Source organism: Choloepus didactylus, chromosome 4, assembly GCF_015220235.1.
Source record: "Choloepus didactylus isolate mChoDid1 chromosome 4, mChoDid1.pri, whole genome shotgun sequence".
Classification (NCBI taxonomy): Eukaryota; Metazoa; Chordata; class Mammalia; order Pilosa; family Megalonychidae; genus Choloepus; species Choloepus didactylus.
Window position 1 is genome coordinate 148366333 of NC_051310.1, and position 20572 is coordinate 148386904.

At 40.6% G+C, this 20572-nt stretch overlaps 1 protein-coding gene across 28 annotated transcripts in view; it reads left to right on the forward strand.

Annotated features, from left to right (window-relative positions):
- RYR3 (ryanodine receptor 3) overlaps positions 1 to 20572 on the forward strand; it is a 514330-nt gene that overhangs the window by 351332 nt on the left and 142426 nt on the right. For all 28 annotated transcript variants that reach the window (XR_005216490.1, XM_037834372.1, XM_037834393.1 and 25 more), the window contains 5 exons: positions 7123 to 7396; positions 8959 to 9073; positions 10662 to 10791; positions 11959 to 12062; positions 20287 to 20422. Coding sequence is in view for 27 of the 28 variants with exons in the window: in XM_037834372.1 (XP_037690300.1) it covers positions 7123 to 7396; positions 8959 to 9073; positions 10662 to 10791; positions 11959 to 12062; positions 20287 to 20422 (759 nt within the window). In the remaining variant the exon portion in view is untranslated. The remainder of the gene's footprint in view (positions 1 to 7122; positions 7397 to 8958; positions 9074 to 10661; positions 10792 to 11958; positions 12063 to 20286; positions 20423 to 20572) is intronic.

Below are 20572 nucleotides of genomic sequence, written 5' to 3' on the forward strand. Positions count from 1 at the left end.
GCAAAAATAGAGCAACTTAGAATGCTAATAATAATCTCATAAATGAAGCCATTTATAATTATCAAGGAGGCCACATGCACATGAACAGCTTCCCTAAGACATTCTGTTTCTTAAAAGGACTTCCTTTGTTTTGTCTCAGAAAACAAATTCTTGATTACATGTCTGTCTTCCTTACTTTTTCCTTTTTGACAAGAACACTATAGCTTTTTAAAAATCGTGTGAGCTGAATCATCTAGTGCACTTGACCAGGCTCTCTTGAAACTCCGCTAAATCAGTGGATGAAAATCCTAGAATGGCGGCAGGGTCTGCGGAAGTATCTTCCTTATGAAGCAGCTACATTTTACATGGTGCAGGTTCTGAATAGAATAATATGGCTTAGGTACTGGAGGGAGAGGGGTAGAGATGGACCATTGGGTTGTGGCAAACAGAATTAACCTCTCTGCCTCACTCTTCCCTTACTCTTTGTCTCTCCCACCTTAGTGTAACCAAGAAGTGAGGATTTAAGGACTGATTATGGTTACTGAATCATTATATAGATATTCCCTTTTACTTTCTGATATATTAGAGTAGATGGAGGGAAATACCTGAAACCTGAAGTGTAATCAAGCTGCCCTCATCTCTGGTAATGATTGTATAGCCTTTATCTTGTGCCCTTGTGATTGTAAAGCTTTATGACTAACCTTCACTTGTACTCATTTATCCAGTTTTTTGGCTTTAAAGTCTTATGATCACTGAAGACAGCCCCTAATGTTTATTAATGAAGGGTCTTAGGTCAGCCCAGAACTAACCCACCCCAAGTCCGAAGTTACATTGATAACCGAAGCTGGGTCTAACCAAAATGGGCCTGCCTGACATGAGCAGTAGCTTAGACTTTAACCTACAAGTCAGTTACACCTCTTTATACTACTAAAAATCATGCCCATCTTTAAGGCCATCATTTTCTTACATACATTCTTTGACTAAGCATTTAATCAGTTTGTGCTTGCTCAGTAATTAGATCACCTCTAATTATATAATCTGGGGCCACTGTACTCATTATCCTAAAACCTGCCCATCTTTTGATGCTATAAAACTATCAGAATTACTGCAGTTCGGGGAGACAGATTTTAGGCTGATAGGCCATCTGTTCTCCTGCTACTTGCTTAGCAATAAGACTCTTTATCTCTTTGAAACCCCAGTGTTTGAGGAATTGATCATTTGAGCGCATTGGGCAAAGAATCCAACACCTTGGTCTGGTAACATTAGGAGTTGTGTTCCTCATGATAACTAAATTGTTAAGAATTGAAAGTGCTAAAGAACAGCATTTCCAAAGATAGGCTTAGGAAGGCAACAATTGTTACCAGTTGGTGCCTTTTTAATGTATCTTAGGTAAGATACATCTCTAGAAGTAATTCCCCTGTTGCTGTTTGAAAATCCTACCAAAACTGTCATATTGCCTTGTTGATACCAGGCAGGGGAAAAGAGGATTCAGTATAGAGTCTTATCTTCTGTTGAAGGAAAATGGTATTTCAAAATATCCACAGCAAAAAGTAATCTACTTTCCTCCAGATCATTACAAATATGCCTTGAAGGTCCCCTTAACTTCATGATAGAGCTTTTTCTTCCCTGCTTCTGTGGTCTCCATGTAATGTGGGCCTAATCTAGAAACAGAAAGGACTTGAGATAAAGGAGCCATTGAAAATTATTGTTTCTCTTCTGTAATTTCTTTTGAATGTATGTATTACTATAGAAGTCATACTGTCTTATGAATTCTCTTATTTCCTTAATGTCTTATACAATACAGCTCTACACATTATTCTGTAGTTTTTCTCATTAAATGCTTCACATGTACGTATTTAGTTTCTCCAACTAGGCTGTTATGGGTAAGAATTAGGTTTTCAGATAGGGTACTTAACTCAATCTTGGGCACCAGAAAATACTATTTGATTAATATGCTAATTGAGGAGTGACATAGAGTAAATTCAGCTACTCCAACAAGGACAGGCAGCAGCCTGTGAATGAGGTATGTCCTGAGGTCTAGACACACGTTGGCACCACCACAAAGCCTTCTATAGTTGACAGACTTGGTTTCCCGGGTTATTGAGAGCAAAGTCTTTGTTGAGTGGTCAGCTAACGTTGGGGGCAAAGAATTAAGTGCCTCCATCTCCAGCGGGCAGCCCACCTCTTCTCCGCGTGGTCCACTGTACCGGGGCAGGGCAGGCTAAAGAAGGCTGTGCGGCCTCAGCATGACAGATGCCTGGCTCCCTCCTTGCTCTGAAGATGACTGATCTTAAAACCAAATTAAGAAGGAGGGAAGCATTTGGGGCCCTTCAGCCTACCAGGGAGCCTTAGGGCCCTTGCGTGCTGCAGGAATAGTTCACAAAATAATGCTTCTTTAATCCTCACTTCATTTCTCAATGTGAGGTCTTTCACACTTTTTACACTCACAGTTAATCTACCTCCCACCCAGAAGCAAACATAGAAAGCTTTCTAAACTGTAACTTTCTAGGTTCAGGTCCCAGCTACCTGAATAGAATCACACAACCTGACAGGATGTCATTTTAGCTGGAGGGAAAGCTTTGCTTTCCAATCACGGCCATCACTGCAACACAGGGACTTTTATATAGATCAGTGGTTCTCAAACTTTTTGTCTCAGAACTCTTTAACACTCTTAAAAATTATGGAGGACCCCAAAAAGTTTTAGTTTATGTGCAGTTGTATCTATCAATATTTACTGTATTAGAAATTAAAATTGAGAAATTTTTAGATGCTGATTGATTCATTTAAAAATAATAATCCCATTATATGTTTCATAAATAACAAGCCTTCATGAAAAACAACTAAAATTTCCAAAAAATAAAAAAGAGTGGCATTGCTTTACATTTTTAGTCAATCTGTTTTATGCCTAGCTTAGTATATCTGGTTTAATATGAAGAATATCTGATTTCCGATAAATATGTACCCAGAAAAGGGAGAAATATTTAATAGCTTTTTCAGATAATTTGTGGATATTCTTCTTTGATTCTGTATCAAAACTCAACAAGTAATATTTTCTTAAAAGTTCTTGCAGGGTCAAATCTGAATATTAAACATTTTGTACTTGGTTGCATAAAAAAATCCATCAGTCTAGCCTACATATTTTATTAGTTGCAACAAATACTATCAGTTGTTTTCCTTGAAGTGACAGGTTTATTCATTCAGTTTTAGGAAAACGTCAGTTCCTCAAGTCTGAATAACCTGTTTGCATGAAACAGGAGACTAGTTTAACTCATAACTCACACACTCACACAAGGGCTTTTCCTCAAGACAACCACTAGACTTGCAGACATAGCACAGGATATTTTAAAAAGATGTGTATACAATGGAATATTATTCAGCCATAAAAAAGAATGAAGTTCTGGTACATGCAAAACATGCATGAACCTTTAAGACATCATGTTGCATGACATAAACCAGACACAAAAGGACAAATGTATTCCCTCACTGGTATGAAATAATTGGAATAAGTTTAGTCATAGAATCAGAATCCAGACTATAGGTCACCTGGGGCCAGGGCAGGAGTAGAGAATGCCGAGTTAATGCATAAATTCTAGAGTTTCTATATGGGGTGATGGAAAAGTTTTGTTACAGATGGTGGTAATGGTAGCACAACATTGTGAATGTAATTAACAACACTGAATTATTTATTTGACTCTGGTTAAAAGGGGAAATTTTAGGCTGTGTATATACATTACTAGAATAAAAATTTAAAACACAGGACTGTACAACACAAACAGGGAATCCTGATATAAACCATGGTCTGTAGTTATAATACAATTACAGTAATATTATTTCATTCTTATTTAACAAATGTACCATGCTAATGCGAGGTGTTAATAATAGGGGGGGTATATGGGAACATGATTTTTCTGTAAACCTGTAATTTCTCTAACAAAAAAAAAGATGTGTATTTGAAAGTTTACTAATAATAAATTTTTAATTGCTTCACTAGGAACATTCTTATGTGAAACTGGGCCTTTTTCTGGGGATGTGGCAGTAAAGAATATGACTACCTCTACAGTTTGATGCCACTGTCTTGATTCATTCTACAGTGCCAACAGTTTTACCCACCATTGCTTTGGCACCATCAGCACAACTGTCAATGCAATGAAAAAGGCAAATAACAGAACAGAATTATGAAAATACTTTTGGCTTTGTGGGCTTCCTACAGGGTCTTGGGACCCCAAGGATTTGTGCCCAGACTTTTATATCTGCTAGTATAGATAGTAGTAATAGTAACCTTTATTAGGTTCACAATATGTGCTAGATGTGGTTGTGTGCATTAATTCTTTTAATCCTCAGATGTACAGATATACGGACAGATTAATCTTGAAAATGTACTCTTTTTAACCTCTCAATCCTGGTGCATTTTGGCTGCTCTTGTGCTTGTGATTGGGAACTAATTAAAATCTGAGGATTTTCAGTAGCACTGTTGTCAGTGGTATAAAGCTCCATTTTCTGTGTCTCAAAAGTGTTTAGACCCTTAGAAATTCATTGATTCAGTCCAAGCTTGCTTGGTGGGTGCTGAGTCTCTAGTATATGTCAAACTACAAAATATATGCTGTACGTTTCAAGGCTCTTGATAAGGTTTCCTCTTTTCCTTCTCTTAGTCATCTTTCTCTTCATGGTTAGTGGAACCTGGTCTCACAGTTTGAAACCCTGTCTATCAAGAATGGTCTGAAATGTCATTGCCTTTTGCTAAATTGCTTCTGCCTGTCAGCAACAGAATGATGATATTATTGCTTTCTCCTCTTCCAGCAGGACCTGGGGCCACACTGTCTTTAGGGTTTTGTTTCTTTTGTTGTTGTTTTTTAACCAAGCTTTAGCTTGGTCTCGCACACACGTGTATTATCCCATTCTCCAATATTTACCTTGAAGGCTAACCTGGACAAAGCAGCATGGGGATGTTTCCTGCCCCTTCCTTTCAGGCTAACAGTCTGTTCCTTTCCCATGTGCCCTCTAGTGAGGTGTTTCGTTGTACATGCGCCACTCTCCGGGCCATGAATGTTGATTTGGATTTTTGAGTCCATGTGAGGCTCAGAGCTCATTCAAATCCTAAATTAATCTGCAGGCTTGGCTAAGGGAAAGCTAATATTTAATTGGTTTCATTATGATTCCTTGTAAAATTCGCTAATTGGGAGAGGAAAAAGGATGGCCCTTGAGCTGGTTAACAGTTCTTCCCTATCGTTGCTTTTCCATGTGTGTCAGAGACAGTGATGATGTGTATCATCTCTGCGGAGAATTTGGGCGTTAGCGGTGAGAACTGTAGTTCTTTCAAGCCAAGGTATAGACTCAAGAGGAAATTGTACTTTACAGGACTAGAGAAACTTATGTTAGGCCAGGTGTCCGAATGTTACTGTCTTACTTTCATTCCTTAGTGTGATTATTATTATCTAGGAGAAACAAACAGGAACTTTTACATTTGGCTACTGAGGAAACGAGTTTCCTGAGAGGAACCAAGCCTAGCCCATAAATAGCTTTTTTTTCCCCAGAGAATACAGATATTACCTAACCTAACAGGTATTAGTCAGCAATCCCTGCCTGGTGAGCTCTCTTAAGAATGCCTTTTAACTGTGCTTCTCTCTGACTTGGGTATCCTTTTTTAAGTTTTTCAGCTTATATCTCCATCTGAACCTACAACACCCTACAGGGTTGATAGGCACAGCAGGGAGTTAAATTAATCCTTTATGTTTAGAACTCTTGGAGGTTTGGTAACCAAGTTCTATTTTTATATCCTTCTGGTGAGCCAAGACTGTATCTAAAACAGGTATCTGTCATATATAGTAATATGTCAGTAGAAAACTAGACTGTTGGAGATGTCACAGGGTACCCAAAACACAGATCTGAATTCATTCCCATTTCTGTCACTGATTCACTATGTGACTTTCATCACCCCCTTAGCTCTGCCTTTACCACCAGGTCTGAGTTAAGGATTTTTGTACCATCCTACCTCACAGGAATGTGACAGGCAGAGCCAGACATAGGTGCAATGATGACTTGAGTAGTATTTCTTGCTTCCATTGCAGCATCTTCTGGGTGTGTGTATAGCATGAGGAGGGGTGGACAGTGCCTTCCCAGCCATCCCAACAGCGCCCCCTTCCTCTCCCTCCTCCCACCCAGATCTGCCTCTCCCTCTCCATCTTCCCGTACTAACTCCAATCAGCAATTTTCAGGAGCCATTTCATCTAGCATCTGAAAGTCCCTCCGCTGATTTGAGTCCCATTTCAGTGATCTTTCCTTTACTTGTTTAGCCAGTGGTATTTCTGTAAACCTGTATAAGCCATGACACATTCTGAATTCAAAGCCAGAGTGATTTCTCTCTCGATGCTTATGAAAGCAGCACAGAAAACAATGTCAGCTGACTCCTGGCAGAGATCCAGGGTGGTGAAGTCAGTTCAGTGGACAGTGGTCAGATGTCCAATTATAAAGCCTTTAGGCCTGATAGAGTATTCTCAGTCCACTACTCTACATCTTACTGTATTATTATGTTTGTATCATCTAAAATAACTTACAATTATTATGGTAATCAGTGGCTTGGCTTGATGGTTTTTTGATGTATGGTGTCTTTACGATTCTTGAATCAATGGCTTGGCTTGATGGTTTTGTGATATGTAGTGTTTTTTAAATTCTTGGAGAAATTCCAGTGCTTGAAACTGTTTTACTCTAAAGAGGCCATGGCCACTGTCTTCCTTTTGTGGCTTCACCCACCCAGAATCAATCACTCCGCATTCTGTGTATTTCATAGCACTTACATGTACCCCATTTTAGTATTTATTGCATTAGAGTTAGAAGGAGATAAAAATGTAAAGAACTGTTATCAGAAAAACCTGACGGCCACGATAGTGTCCTATTTGTTTTACCCTTTCCAATAAATATGCAAACATAGTTCAATCAAAATAGAATATTTAGCACACTAAATTCAAAATTGAGATATTCTTTTCTTGTAGTATGGCTGGCATATTTGTCTTTCAGCAATATATTCTACTTCTCTACCTGCCATACCCTATCCATAAGAGTTGATGATGTCAAGTGAAGCGGCTGAGATACCCAGCTCTCCCTGAGCTGTGACAGCCTCGGTAATGGTCCTTCCTGCTGTCCTTCCAGCAACACTGAAGGAGCTCATCTCACAGACGATGATCCGCTGGGCCCAGGAGGACCAGATTCAGGACCCAGAGCTGGTCCGGATGATGTTCAACCTCCTCCGGAGACAGTACGATAGCATTGGGGAGCTGCTACAGGCCCTGCGGAAAACATATACCATCAGCCAGGTCTCTGTGAGTGACACCATCAACTTGCTGGCTGCCCTTGGCCAGATTCGCTCCCTCCTCAGTGTCAGGATGGGCAAGGAGGAGGAGTTGCTCATGATCAACGGACTGGGGTAGGTCATTAGTGATTAAGTGTGTTTCTGTCAACAGAGCTTCAAGTGGGAAAACTGGTTTATGTCCATATAGAGATGTTCTAGAATCAAGTCATATTAAATCTTCATGTTCCCAGGAAAAGGAGTTGGTGATCCTGACCCCACTCCTCATGGGATGATCTCTGCCAAATCAGTCATCTTTGATAACCTGACTGAGAGACCAGACTACCTGCTACTCTTGGTGAAGGCCATTGCCAAAAGAAGTGTGGAGGAGTCTTGGAGAAAAGCAGAATGATTTAATCTAAATAACCCCAAGGAGGCAATGAAAAAATTCTGAGAAAGGGACAGTATATGCAACCCAACAAGAGAGAAAAGATTTGAGCACTTAAGCTTTTGACTCATTGGAAATCTGAAATTCCTGCCTGAGTTCCATCCCTTTTCTCAAGACTAACCTTTGAAATAATTTTTGTCAGTTCTGTGAGATACATTTACCCACAACAGTAGCTCATGGCTCTCCCTTGGAGGCCATATACTCGAAAAGATTGATAGCATTTTAGACATTTAAAGAATTTTCTTCAGTGATGCAGTCTAGCACTTCCACTATACAGATGAGGAAACCAAAATCCAAAAAGATTCAGTGACCAGCCCACAATTTTACTTGATTAAAATCAAGCATTAGAACTATAGACTTCTTTCCCTCAACATTCCATCCCACAACCTCGAGCCAGCAAACCACAGAACATCACCAAGGCGAGGAAAGGAATTTTGAGGATCCTCAGGGTAGGGGAAATACATGCATTCCTTGAACTCATTTCCAAACAGGAATCTTGTAATAGAAATGAAGAAACTTTTATGAATGGAGAGAAAGGCTACAGAATTGTCCTCTCCCCCACCCCTTGCAGTAGATACAGCAACAAAAAGAACTGATGGTGTCTCTTCTTAACAGCAACAACATTGGGGAAAGGGGCAGCGGGGCAGGGTGGAAGTAAACTACCTGGTAAGGGGTTGCACAGCCAATTAACAGGCTGTTTCTGTTGCAGTTTTATTATGTGAATTTGTATTGAACAACTTAAAAAATGTAATAGTTTTTACATGTTAATTTCTTTTTTTTTTAAAGACAGATGTCTAAAAATTTCATTGGTATCTAATATATAATTGTCTTAAGAAAAGGTACAGCCGTATCATTAAGAAAATGGAAGTAGGTGGTGACATAGCTTTTAGGACAAGAGGATCAAAAAATAGAATACCATAAGTAGACATAGGAAGAGAAATCCAGTGATTTGGGCTGTCTCACAAACTGTTAAAGTCAAAAAGCCTAAGAAACAACTTTTAAATACATCATTAGAAGGAAATATTTCAGGGCAATCAAGTACTTAGTAGAAGTAAAGAAGCAAAAAACAGTTCCTATGAGTGAATAAAGGCACTCCACATATATTCCAACTGACCTGGTGCCTTATTATCTCTTCAGCCTGTCACATTCACATTTCTTCACCCTCACTTTGTACATGTGTGTATTCTTATCCTGACTTTTCATGGCATAGGGATAAGGAAGTGATGAAGTGTCTCTCTGATCCTTACCCTAGAGACATAATGAACAACAAGGTGTTTTACCAGCATCCCAACCTCATGAGGGTCCTTGGCATGCATGAGACGGTGATGGAGGTGATGGTGAACGTGTTGGGTGCAGAGAAATTGCAGGTAACGCTGTAAGGAGAACTTAGACAAACTCAGCCCCTGGAGCAAGGGCATATGAAGTGACTGGTTCAGAGCCCCATGGCAGGTATCTGTTGCCTCAGTTATTCTTCTCTGGGAGAGAGAGGGACCTGCACAAGGCCAGGAAAGGGGCCAAGAGCTGGGATAATGCTTCTGGATGGAATCCAACCAGTGTAAGCACTCCCACTTTAAAAGCTTAGGGCTTTTCTCCCCCATCCCGCTGGGCCATTCAGCTGCTAAGTTTACTTCCTGTACTCTGCAACCCTGCCCCTTCCAAGATGGAATTCCTCTGGGCTCTGGGTTCCACTTAGCCTGTTATGTGTTGTGCTGAGTTAGGAGAAGGCTGTTCTAAAGGAGAGAGAGATCTTAATAATGATCCTGGCAGTGTTCCCTCCAGCATGTTAGTGTTTCCTCTGTGAGCTGGGCTTCTAATGAACTCGGGTTTCCTTCACAGTTCCCCCATCAGAGGTCTGCAACAGGAGCTCCTGTTGTCAAGGGTGAAAGGAATGGGAATAGGGCATAACTGAGCATTTATCCCAGCTCATCTGGGGTCCTCCTCAGAGGTAAATAGATTCTGAAGTCAGCGAATGGGGTGTGTTTTCAAATGTTGGAAATTCCAGAGTTCCAGCATCCTAGGAATAAATAAATTCCAAAGCAGCTTCACCAATATTGGGCGGTGCGGGTGTGAGGCAGAGTAGATGGCAAATTGGCATTCCTTCTTACTTGCTCCCTCAGCTCCATCTCTCCATAAGATCCCTGAGCAAATGTCTGGATGCCTCAGCCAGTAGATTGACTGTACATTTCAGAACCTCATTTCTTAGAGCAACCTCCCCAACCCTAAAAGGGGAAAGCAAGGCCTTTCTGGGATCCTGAGCAAGATCAATACTGCCACAGTGCACTGAGCTCTGTAAGACACAGCCCTTCCCTGGAGATGCTCATTACTTTGTTAAGCAGATAAGCCAAGTATAATCAACAGTAATATAAGATGGCATCTCAGTGCTAAATTGTATGAATAAGATTAGAAGTGAGGCAGGATAGATAAGAGATCAATCATCAAAGACAAAATAGTTGGGAGAAACTTCACAGGGTCGAAGAGGGTGATGCTCTTCCAGCTCCCCCCACCATAGAGGCAGCCTTTACCCTAGAGGACTCAGATTCAGTATGGCGGTGGGCCTTAGTTTTTGGTAGTCTTCAGCATATCTTTCTGAAAGTTCCCATCAGAGTCCTGTCCAATCCCTTCCTACTTGGAAACAACAATGGTCAGCCATGGGGTCATGTGCCATTACACATGAGCTCTAGGAATGACTGAGATTCTTGTTTGATGCCTGTTCCCTTTGGAGGAAAGAGATTTTAGGAGCTGTAATTAGTTCTCAGCATTTCTGGAAGACTCTTCTTAGATGTCCACTCTTTGTCCCTTCTGTAAGTGGTGGAATAAACTGGAGATAAGGAGAAAACTCATTTTCTGAACCATTCCCAGCTTGTAAGGAACTCCCCAACCTAAGACTTTTTGAGGTCAGACTTTTGGGAAAGTCCTCATGATACTTTTGCTAATACTTCCTACTTCTCCTTACAGATTGCTTTTCCAAAGATGGTTGCTAGCTGTTGCCGCTTCCTTTGCTATTTCTGTCGAATTAGCCGGCAAAATCAGAAGGCCATGTTTGAGCATCTAAGCTACCTACTGGAGAATAGCAGTGTTGGTCTAGGTATGTCCTGTTGCAACCTCTGGGTTCAGACTCAGGGGTTACATCCCTCCACTTAGGAGATAAAGGAAAAGAAGCCATATGCGTGCTTCAGTATTTTTAAATACAAGAAGAAACCCTGCCTGGTGTGAAAAACAAGTGAAATAATGATGCCATGTCTGTGCTCCTAAACCTAAGTCGAGATGTTTGTACCAACCAGGATTGGTGACAGACAGATTTGTGTTGGCATATTCATACAACTTGACCTCATCTCTCTTGGGACCAGTGGCTCGTGGTTTGTGAATTGCTGCCTGGGATTGCAGATACAGTCTAGGAACAGGGACTCCTCCCAGCCCACTCAGCTGACCAGTGGGCACTGCTAATGAGACCAAGGTCATGGGTCCAATTTCTTCTTGTCAGGCTGGCTGCAGGCCTCATGCTTGGTCGCAGTAGCCAACCAGCAAATGCTTTCCTTTGCTGCGAGGTGGAATGCCCAAGGGCAACTATGGATAAACAGTGTAAATCCATCACCACCGCTAGAAAAGCAGCTCAACACAAACGCCGTATTCACTCCTCTGGATGTAAACCAAAAGAATTGTGGAAGACAGAACTACATACACATGAAATCTGAAATCTCAGGTTTTTTTCCGTTTATCAAATGCAACCTCAAGTTTTCGACCTTTTTGTCAAATGCCACTTAAAAGTTTTCTTAGTTTCTAATCTAAGGGCCAAACTAAGAAAAATCAAAGACAATATTGGGTGACCTGATGTCACTATATGATCTAATGTGGTTTGAGGCTATTTTTAAGGAGGAGGCGGTGGCCCTGGAGATGGTCAAGTCATTTGGGGTTAGTTGGTTAAGTCACACTTGAGTCTTTTGAGTGATCATCAATCGAGGGAATTAAGGAGTCTCATGTTAGAAAAGCACTTGAAAATATGTGATTCCACCTGACCCCATGAACTGATTTCCTGCCTTAATACATACACATTCAGTAATGAGTGAGAGGAGGAAGGATAGCAAATAGAGCCATTCTTAGGTTAAATTGGGCAGGCTGCCCCCTTGGAGAACGTTGATGTGATGAGGTTTCCATGTGTTTGCTGCCCTCGTCTGTCTATTCATGTGAACTGCAACCTCACCTTAGCGCTGGGTGATTCCTTTGTCCCTTCCTTGCTCATTCTCTCCTTCTTCAGCCTCCCCATCAATGAGGGGATCCACCCCATTGGATGTGGCAGCTTCCTCCGTCATGGACAACAATGAGCTAGCCCTGGGCTTGGAGGAGCCAGACCTCGAGAAGGTAACTATTCCCTGGAGGATACTGTGTTTGCTCTCTTCTGCCCACAGCACAGCCAAACCAAGGGAAAGCTTACCAAAAGCTGGATTTTCATCAGAACATCTACAGCTTTATGGACTTAAGATGAGAACATGATTGAGTGCAAGCAATTGATAGGAGCACAGTAATTACAATCAAAGCATCACCTGTATACTGGGATAGCCAACTTTGTAGACATGAATATGCAGACATTTGTGCTCTTTCTATTTGGAGGCTCACCTCATTTGTATATATGGAATATTACCAGACATTTGTGTCTCCTGATGAAGTGCTCTCTCACCTAATTTATAAGTTTGCATACTAAAGAAAGACATGAAATAAAATTGTATTATCAGTATAAAAGTAAAGAATGCCCATTCATGTCCTATCCATGTACAGATAAGACAAAACTGAGTTGCCCAGAATTGGGATTGTGAATTGCACACGTGGTGGTGGTGTTCATTTTAGGCTGATTTACCTATATCTTTTCCCCATCCCACCTTGGAACTATTTCCTTGACTGGATAGCTGACGACATTACCAAATGTACTTTCTTAGTGCATATCTTAGCAGAGCTTCCTGGCTATGTGGGAGCCAGTCTGCAACTTCTAGGCTTTCCTTACACCACATTCTTCCCTGACCTCTAGAACTTAGAGGCAGCAATAGAGAACATCACTTAACATTGTTATTTTTCATAGTTAGCAAATTTTATTGTGCATGCCTACTGTGCTAGGTATGCAGCACTGACTAAGATAGTGTCTGTACTCACATGTCCCCTCTATTGGGGGTGGAGATAGGGCATATACAGGTAAAAGGGCAACCACATGTAGTGGATTTGGGAAGCATGTGACTGTGGAGCAACTAACCCCACAAGAGGGGGTCAGGAAGGTTTCTCAGAAGTGATGACTGAGCAATGAGGAGAAGCTCACCAATCTCATTGTTAAGGAAGACTGTGCCAGACAGGTTTGAGGTTCAGAGACTTGAAGTTGAGAACTGGAAAGTTCAGTAGGACTGGGGCACAGAGCTATTGGGAGGAATGGTGAGAAATGAGACAGGAGCAGTAAGGAATGGGGCTTTATGCTATCATTCATATTAATAACAGCTCATACTCAGAAAGAATTACTGTGTACTGGGCCCTTCTCTGAATGTTTCTCATGGATTAACTTGTATGACCCTCAGAAAGAGCCTTTCTACTATTACCCCCAAGTTACGGGAAGGAAGCTGAGGCATAGAGAGTATAGGTAATGTCCTCAGCGTCATGGGGTTAGTGGGCAGAGCCAGGATGTGAAAGAGTTCAGCTCCAGGGGCAGTGCTCGTACCCATTATGTTACACAACATCACTATAGAGCCTAGAGCAATGGGGACGTCGGAGAGCTTTAAGCAGGTGGGTGGCACGAGATGATTGTATTTTAGAAAACGCACTCAGTAAGAAGAACTGATTGGAAAAAAAACAAGACTTGGGAGGCCCGGAGAAGAGTTAAGAGGTTTCTGCAATAATCCAGGAATGAGAGTGTGCTGGTCTCAGTTAATATTGGGACAATGAATGTGAGATGTGTCTGAATTCAAGAGATGATAAGAGAAAGAACAGCGGTCCTTAATTGGATATGGGGGCAGGGATGGGGTGGTAGAAAGGGAGGAGCCAGGGAATGAACAGCTGGATGGATGCTAGTGTCACTACTTCCTCTAGAGAGTGTAGGAAGGAGAGCACATCTGAGGAGGCGGGGATGAGTTTGCTTTTGGTTGAATTGTGTTGGAGGTGCCCTGAGGCTCCCAAATGGCAATGTCAAGTAGGGATTTGATTACTTAGTTCTGAGGGAGTTAGAGCTTTTGGAGGGTGATTAAAGATGTAATGGTAGATGAGATCACTCCAGGGTCTCACCTAGAGCATAAAGAGAAGCAAGCAAGGGCAGGGCCCTGAGGACCACTAGCATTTAAGGGAACCACAGAGGAAGAAGCACCAACAGAAGAGATGAGGAGGAGCAGCCAAAGAGGGACAAGGGAATCTTGAAAAATCTGAGAATCTGAAAGGGGTAAATTATAAATGTGTGTGTGTGTGTCCACCCACCCCCAAATAGTGGATGTGCAAAGACTAAAAGACAGGATGAAAGAGAGGTGAGAATTACCACAGTGGGTAGCCTTTTCTACTAAAGTAGCCACTTACAAAACATTGCTTCTCATAGAGATTTATTTTAGCCTTGGCAGGAAATCATTGTCCAAGCTGCAGAACCACATCTGATCTGTTAATATGAGATGATTATGTTATTGAAGTTTCCGAGGTAGCATATTCTGCTTCCGAGTCACTCAACAAATGGTAACTGGGGACCTGCCGTGAAGCAGACAGACAGAATGCCTGCCTGTACGGAGCTTGTTTATAGAGGGAAGAGCTTATGTTGTCTTAAGAGGAGTTTGTCTTCTAATTGGTCATCTTATTTTGCTCTTTTGAGTCTTATGCAATATTAAGGAGATGTTTTTAACATAATAGTTTTTCTTTCAAGAGAAAAATGTAAGTAAAAACATTTTTCTTATTGTCAGATTCAATAAACACTGCTGTTGAACCTGACTGGGTATGTAATAAATCATTAAGTTAAAAGCAGAAGTCAGTTAAAGAACCTATTTACTAAAATTGTCAAATTTGATATTTATCAAACAACCTAATGCTGTAATGGAGTAGTCCTGCTTTTTAAAATTCTTTTAAAAGAAGTCCTAATAAAATATAATTTAGGATTAACTTTAATAGGTCCTCCCAGCTGCGAGAGGAATAAATGTGAATGACCAGAAAGAAGCCTTAGAGGTTGATCCTCTAGACCCTATAGGTCTGTGTTGAAGGGACAGCATCCCACCCCCCACCCCACCCCCACACAGACATTGCCTGACAGCTGTTCCACAAATGCCGTGTGTATTTGTGGTCTCTGCTTCTAGTGGGGCCAATTTCAAACCCTATTATTCATACATTTAATGAGCAGTAAATAGCTCAGGGTTTTGGATAGTGAAATGATAACCAATGCCTGGGTAAAGAAGCAGTTGATAGTTCTACAAGGTAGTGTCATGAGGGTTTGTGTTCAGTGCCCTATTCTCAGCTTCAGTTCATTTTTTGAAATGATATTGCTCAACTGTAAGATATGTATAAGATGTAAGATATGATGAGTGGAGACTAGCAAGCTGGGAAAGGGGAGAAGTGGAGACTTAAGGAAATCTGTAAAGGGAGATGATGAGGTTTGCTGTCCCCTTTTCTAGTGGTCGGTGTGGCTTAGCAGAGTGGTTCAGACTTCTTTCAGAGCAGTGCTGATAAATAGATTACTCAAGTTTGGTTTGTAGGAAAAAGTGGCAAAGAACTTGTAAATCCTGTAGTTCCTTCCTTCTATTGATCATGACAGAAAGTAGGTCAATTAAAGTTGAACAAATATCCTTTCCACTCCTCCCCCATCCCAGGCATGGAGGCCGCTGCTTAGTGGCCATTAAAATGCTGCCCATAGCCCTAAAATCTCTGCCGAATTTCTTACCCCTGTTGATGTTGCCCTGACATTTTTAAGGCAGAATCAAATCTTTGCTCCAAGAAAAATAGTACCTTTACTGGTTTAACAGGGGGAAAGTTGTAATATTTTCTTTCTGAGTTTTGCCTTAGATTCATTGTTCTTGCACAGTGCTATAGAGACTTTGACATCAGCAAATACATGAGTTCATTTAATAAATGTTAATAGAGCACCTATTATGTAGCGGCCCTGGGGGTTAAAAACTGAAAAAGATACCTTCTCTTACATTGAGAATCTTGCAGTACAGTGGATTCTCCTCTTTTCCTCATACATTTAAAATAGCAAAGGCTAAATTAGAATAATAACTTCATTTTGCCTGACACCTGCTCAAAAGTCCTTAAAAAGGATTTTAAGCAAAATCTTAAATCCATCACAAGACCCTAGAGCTGAGGTCTTGTGATAAGTATCTGGTAACCTGGAAGCAAAGAGAACACTAACCATCCTAGTTGTTAACTGGTCATGGTCTCTTCACTTCTCAACCCAAACTTAGCACCTCGGCTTTCAACTTTAGACGACTGTTATTTTATTTTATTTTTTTTTTACAGTGTTCACAGTACCATTATATATTTGTACATTTATCACCACAGTCAATTTTTGAACATTTTTGTTACCATACACAAAAAAAGAATAAGAATAAAAATTAAAGTAAAACAGAATGCCCAAAGCATTCCATACCCCTCCATTCCTCCCTATCACTCATTTACTTTTTTTTTTTTTAATCATCATTTTATTGAGATATATTCACATACCACGCAGTCATACAAAACAAATTGTACTTTCGATTGTTTACAGTACCATTACATAGTTGTACATTCATCACCTAAATCAATCCCTGACACCTTCATTAGCACACACACAGAAATAACAAGAATAATAATTAGAGTGAAAAAGAGCAATTGAAGTAAAAAAGAACACTAGGTACCTTTGTCTGTTTGTTTGCTTCCCCTACTTTTCTACACATACATCCATAAACTAGACAAAGTGGAGTTTGGTCCTTATGGCATTCCCAATCCCACTGTCACCCCTCATAAGCTACATTTTTATACAACTGTCTTCGAGATTCATGGGTTCTGGGTTGTAGTTTAATAGTTTCAGGTATCCACCACCAGCTACCCCAATTCTTTAGAACCTAAAAAAGGTTGTCTAAAGTGTGCGTAAGAGTGCCCACCAGAGTGATCTCTCGGCTCGTTTTGGAATCTCTCTGCCACTGAAGCTTATTTCATTTCCTTTCACATCCCCCTTTTGGTCAAGAAGATGTTCTCCATCCCACGATGCCGGGTCTACATTCCTCCCCGGGAGTCATATTCCACGTTGCCAGGGAGATTCACTTCCCTGGGTGTCTGATCCCACGTAGGGGGGAGGGCAGTGATTTCACCTTTCAAGTTGGCTTAGCCAGAGAGAGAGGGCCACATCTGAGCAACAAAGAGGCATTCAGGAGGAGACTCTTAGGCACAAATACAGGGAGGCCTAGCCTCTCCTTTGCAGCAACCGTCTTCCCAAGGGTAAAACTTATGGTAGAGGGCTCAACCCATCAAACCACCAGTCCCCTATGTCTGTGGTCATGTTAGCAACCATGGAGGTGGGGTAGGGGAATACCCCTGCATTCTCCACAGGCTCCTCAAGGGGGCACTACATCTTTTTTTTTTTTTTTTCCTTGTTTGTCTTTTTTCTTTTTTTTTTTTTTTAACTTTCCCTTCTTTTTTCAAGTCAACTGTATGAAAAAAAAAGTTAAAAAGAAAACAAACATACAATAAAAAAACATTTCAAAGAGACCATAGCAAGGGAGTAAGAAAAAGACAACTAACCTAAGATAACTGCTTAACTTCCAACATGTTCCTACTTTACCCCAAGAAATTTACATAATATAGCAACATTTCAGTGAACTTGTTCCTACTACATCCATCAGAAATTAACAGACCATAGTCATTTCTGGGCATCCCCAGAACGTTAAATAGCTTATCTGTTCTTCTTGGATTATTGTTCCCCCTTCCTTAATTGCTCTCTACTGCTAGTTCCCCTACATTCTACATTATAAACCATTTGTTTTACATTTTTCAAAGTTCACATTAGTGGTAGCATATAATATTTCTCCTTTTGTGCCTGGCTTATTTCGCTCAGCATTATGTCTTCAAGGTTCATCCATGTTGTCATATGTTTCACCAGATCGTTCCTTCTTACTGCCGCGTAGTATTCCATCGTGTGTATATACCACATTTTATTTATCCACTCATCTGTTGAAGGACATTTGGGTTGTTTCCATCTCTTGGCAATTGTGAATAATGCTGCTATGAACATTGGCGTGCAGATATCTGTTCGTGTCACTGCTTTCCGATCTTCCGGGTATATACCGAGAAGTGCAATCGCTGGATCGAATGGTAGCTCTATATCTAGTTTTCTAAGGAACTGCCAGACTGACTTCCAGAGTGGCTGAACCATTATACAGTCCCACCAACAATGAATAAGAGTTCCAATTTCTCCACATCCCCTCCAGCATTTGTAGTTTCCTGTTTGTTTAATGGCAGCCATTCTAACCGGTGTTAGATGGTATCTCATTGTGGTCTTAATTTGCATCTCTCTAATAGCTAGTGAAGCTGAACATTTTTTCATGTGTTTCTTGGCCATTTGTATTTCCTCTTCAGAGAACTGTCTTTTCATATCTTTTGCCCATTTTATAATTGGGCTGTCTGTACTATTGTCATTGAGTTGTAGGATTTCTTTGTATATGCAAGATATCAGTCTTTTGTCAGATACATGGTTTCCAAAAATTTTTTCCCATTGAGTTGGCTGCCTCTTTACCTTTTTGAGAAATTCCTTTGAGGTGCAGAAACTTCTAAGCTTGAGGAGTTCCCATTTATCTATTTTCTCTTTTGTTGCTTGTGCTTTGGGTGTAAAGTCTAGGAAGTGGCCTCCTAATACAAGGTCTTGAAGATGTTTTCCTACATTATCTTCTAGGAGTTTTATGGTACTTTCTTTTATATTGAGATCTTTGGTCCATTTTGAGTTAATTTTTGTGTAGGGTGTGAGGTAGGGGTCCTCTTTCATTCTTTTGGATATGGATATCCAACTCTCCCAGCCCCATTTGTTGAAAAGACCATTATGGCTCAGTTCGGTGACTTTAGGGGCCTTATCAAAGATCAGTCGGCCATAGATCTGAGGGTCTATCTCTGAATTCTCAATTCGATTCCATTGATCTATATGTCTATCTTTGTGCCAGTACCATGCTGTTTTGGCAACTGTGGCTTTATAATAAGCTTCAAAGTCAGGGAGTGTAAGTCCTCCCACTTCGTTTTTCTTTTTTAGAGTGTCTTTAGCAATTCGAGGCATCTTCCCTTTCCAAATAAATTTGATAACTAGCTTTTCCAAGTCTGCAAAGTAGGTTGTTGGAATTTTGATTGGGATTGCATTGAATCTGTAGATGAGTTTGGGTAGAATTGACATCTTAATGACATTTAGCCTTCCTATCCATGAACATGGAATATTTTTCCATCTTTTAAGGTCCCCTTCTATTTCTTTTAGTAGAGTTATGTAGTTTTCTTTGTATAGGTCTTTTACATCTTTGGTTAAGTTTATTCCTAGGTACTTGATTTTTTTAGTTGCTATTGAAAATGGTATCTTTTTCTTGAGTGTCTCTTCAGTTTGTTCATTTCTAGCATATAGAAACATTACTGACTTATGTGCATTAATCTTGTATCCCGCTACTTTGCTAAATTTGTTTATTAGCTCTAGTAGGTGTATCGTTGATTTCTCAGGGTTTTCTAGATATAAGATCATATCATCTGCAAACAATGACAGTTTTACTTCTTCTTTTCCAATTTGGATGCCTTTTATTTCTTTGTCTTGCCGGATTGCCCTGGCTAGCACTTCCAGCACAATGTTGAATAACAGTGGTGACAGCGGGCATCCTTGTCTTGTTCCTGATCTTAGAGGGAAGGCTTTCAGTCTCTCACCATTGAGTACTATGCTGGCTGTGGGTTTTTCATATATGCTCTTTATCATGTTGAGGAAGTTTCCTTCAATTCCTACCTTTTGAAGTGTTTTTATCAAAAAGGGATGTTGGATTTTGTCAAATGCTTTTTCAGCATCTATTGAGATGATCAATTGATTTTTCCCTTTCGAGTTTTTAATGTGTTGTAATACATTGATTGTTTTTCTTATGTTGAACCATCCTTGCATGCCTGGAATGAACCCCACTTGGTCATGGTGTATGATTTTTTTAATGTGTCTTTGGATTCGATTTGCAAGTATTTTGTTGAGGATAGACGACTGTTATTGATTTAGAACTTGAGAAGGGACCGTTGGCTACTCGAGGGTCCACTCAGTCAACCAGTAACTCAGTAATCTATTCTGGCCATATCATGGCCAAATGGATCACACAATATGTTCTCCCTCCACCGTTAACTCCCCAGATGCAACATAGTTGATCCTTGGGACTGTATTTAAATGGCAACTCCCTTTTACCAGAACTGGGGAAACCTGCTATATTTCTGTATAACAGTGATAATCAGTCTTGTTGGATACTTGGAAACAAGATTGGATTGGTGGTTCTGGCTGAAAATTTGCTGTATTACTAGACTCTGTCTAGCATCTAGGGAAATGAAAGCCCTTTGGTTCCAGAATTTCACAGGCCTCAAACTATCTCTTTAAAAAATTGGGCACTTACTTTTGTACTGTTCTTGGCAGGTGGTGACCTACTTGGCAGGCTGTGGCCTACAGAGCTGCCCCATGCTTCTGGCCAAAGGATACCCTGATGTGGGCTGGAACCCCATTGAAGGGGAGCGCTACCTGTCCTTCCTGCGGTTTGCCGTCTTCGTGAACAGTGAGTCCTGAGTTTTCCATGTGTTTTCAATGCAGGATAGCATAATCATAGGTACAGACAATGAAAAAGGATTCCTTTCAATTGCTTCCTATCCATAAATATCATAGATTCTACAAGTGCTTGGCAGCTGGCAGAAAAATCTTAGGAAGA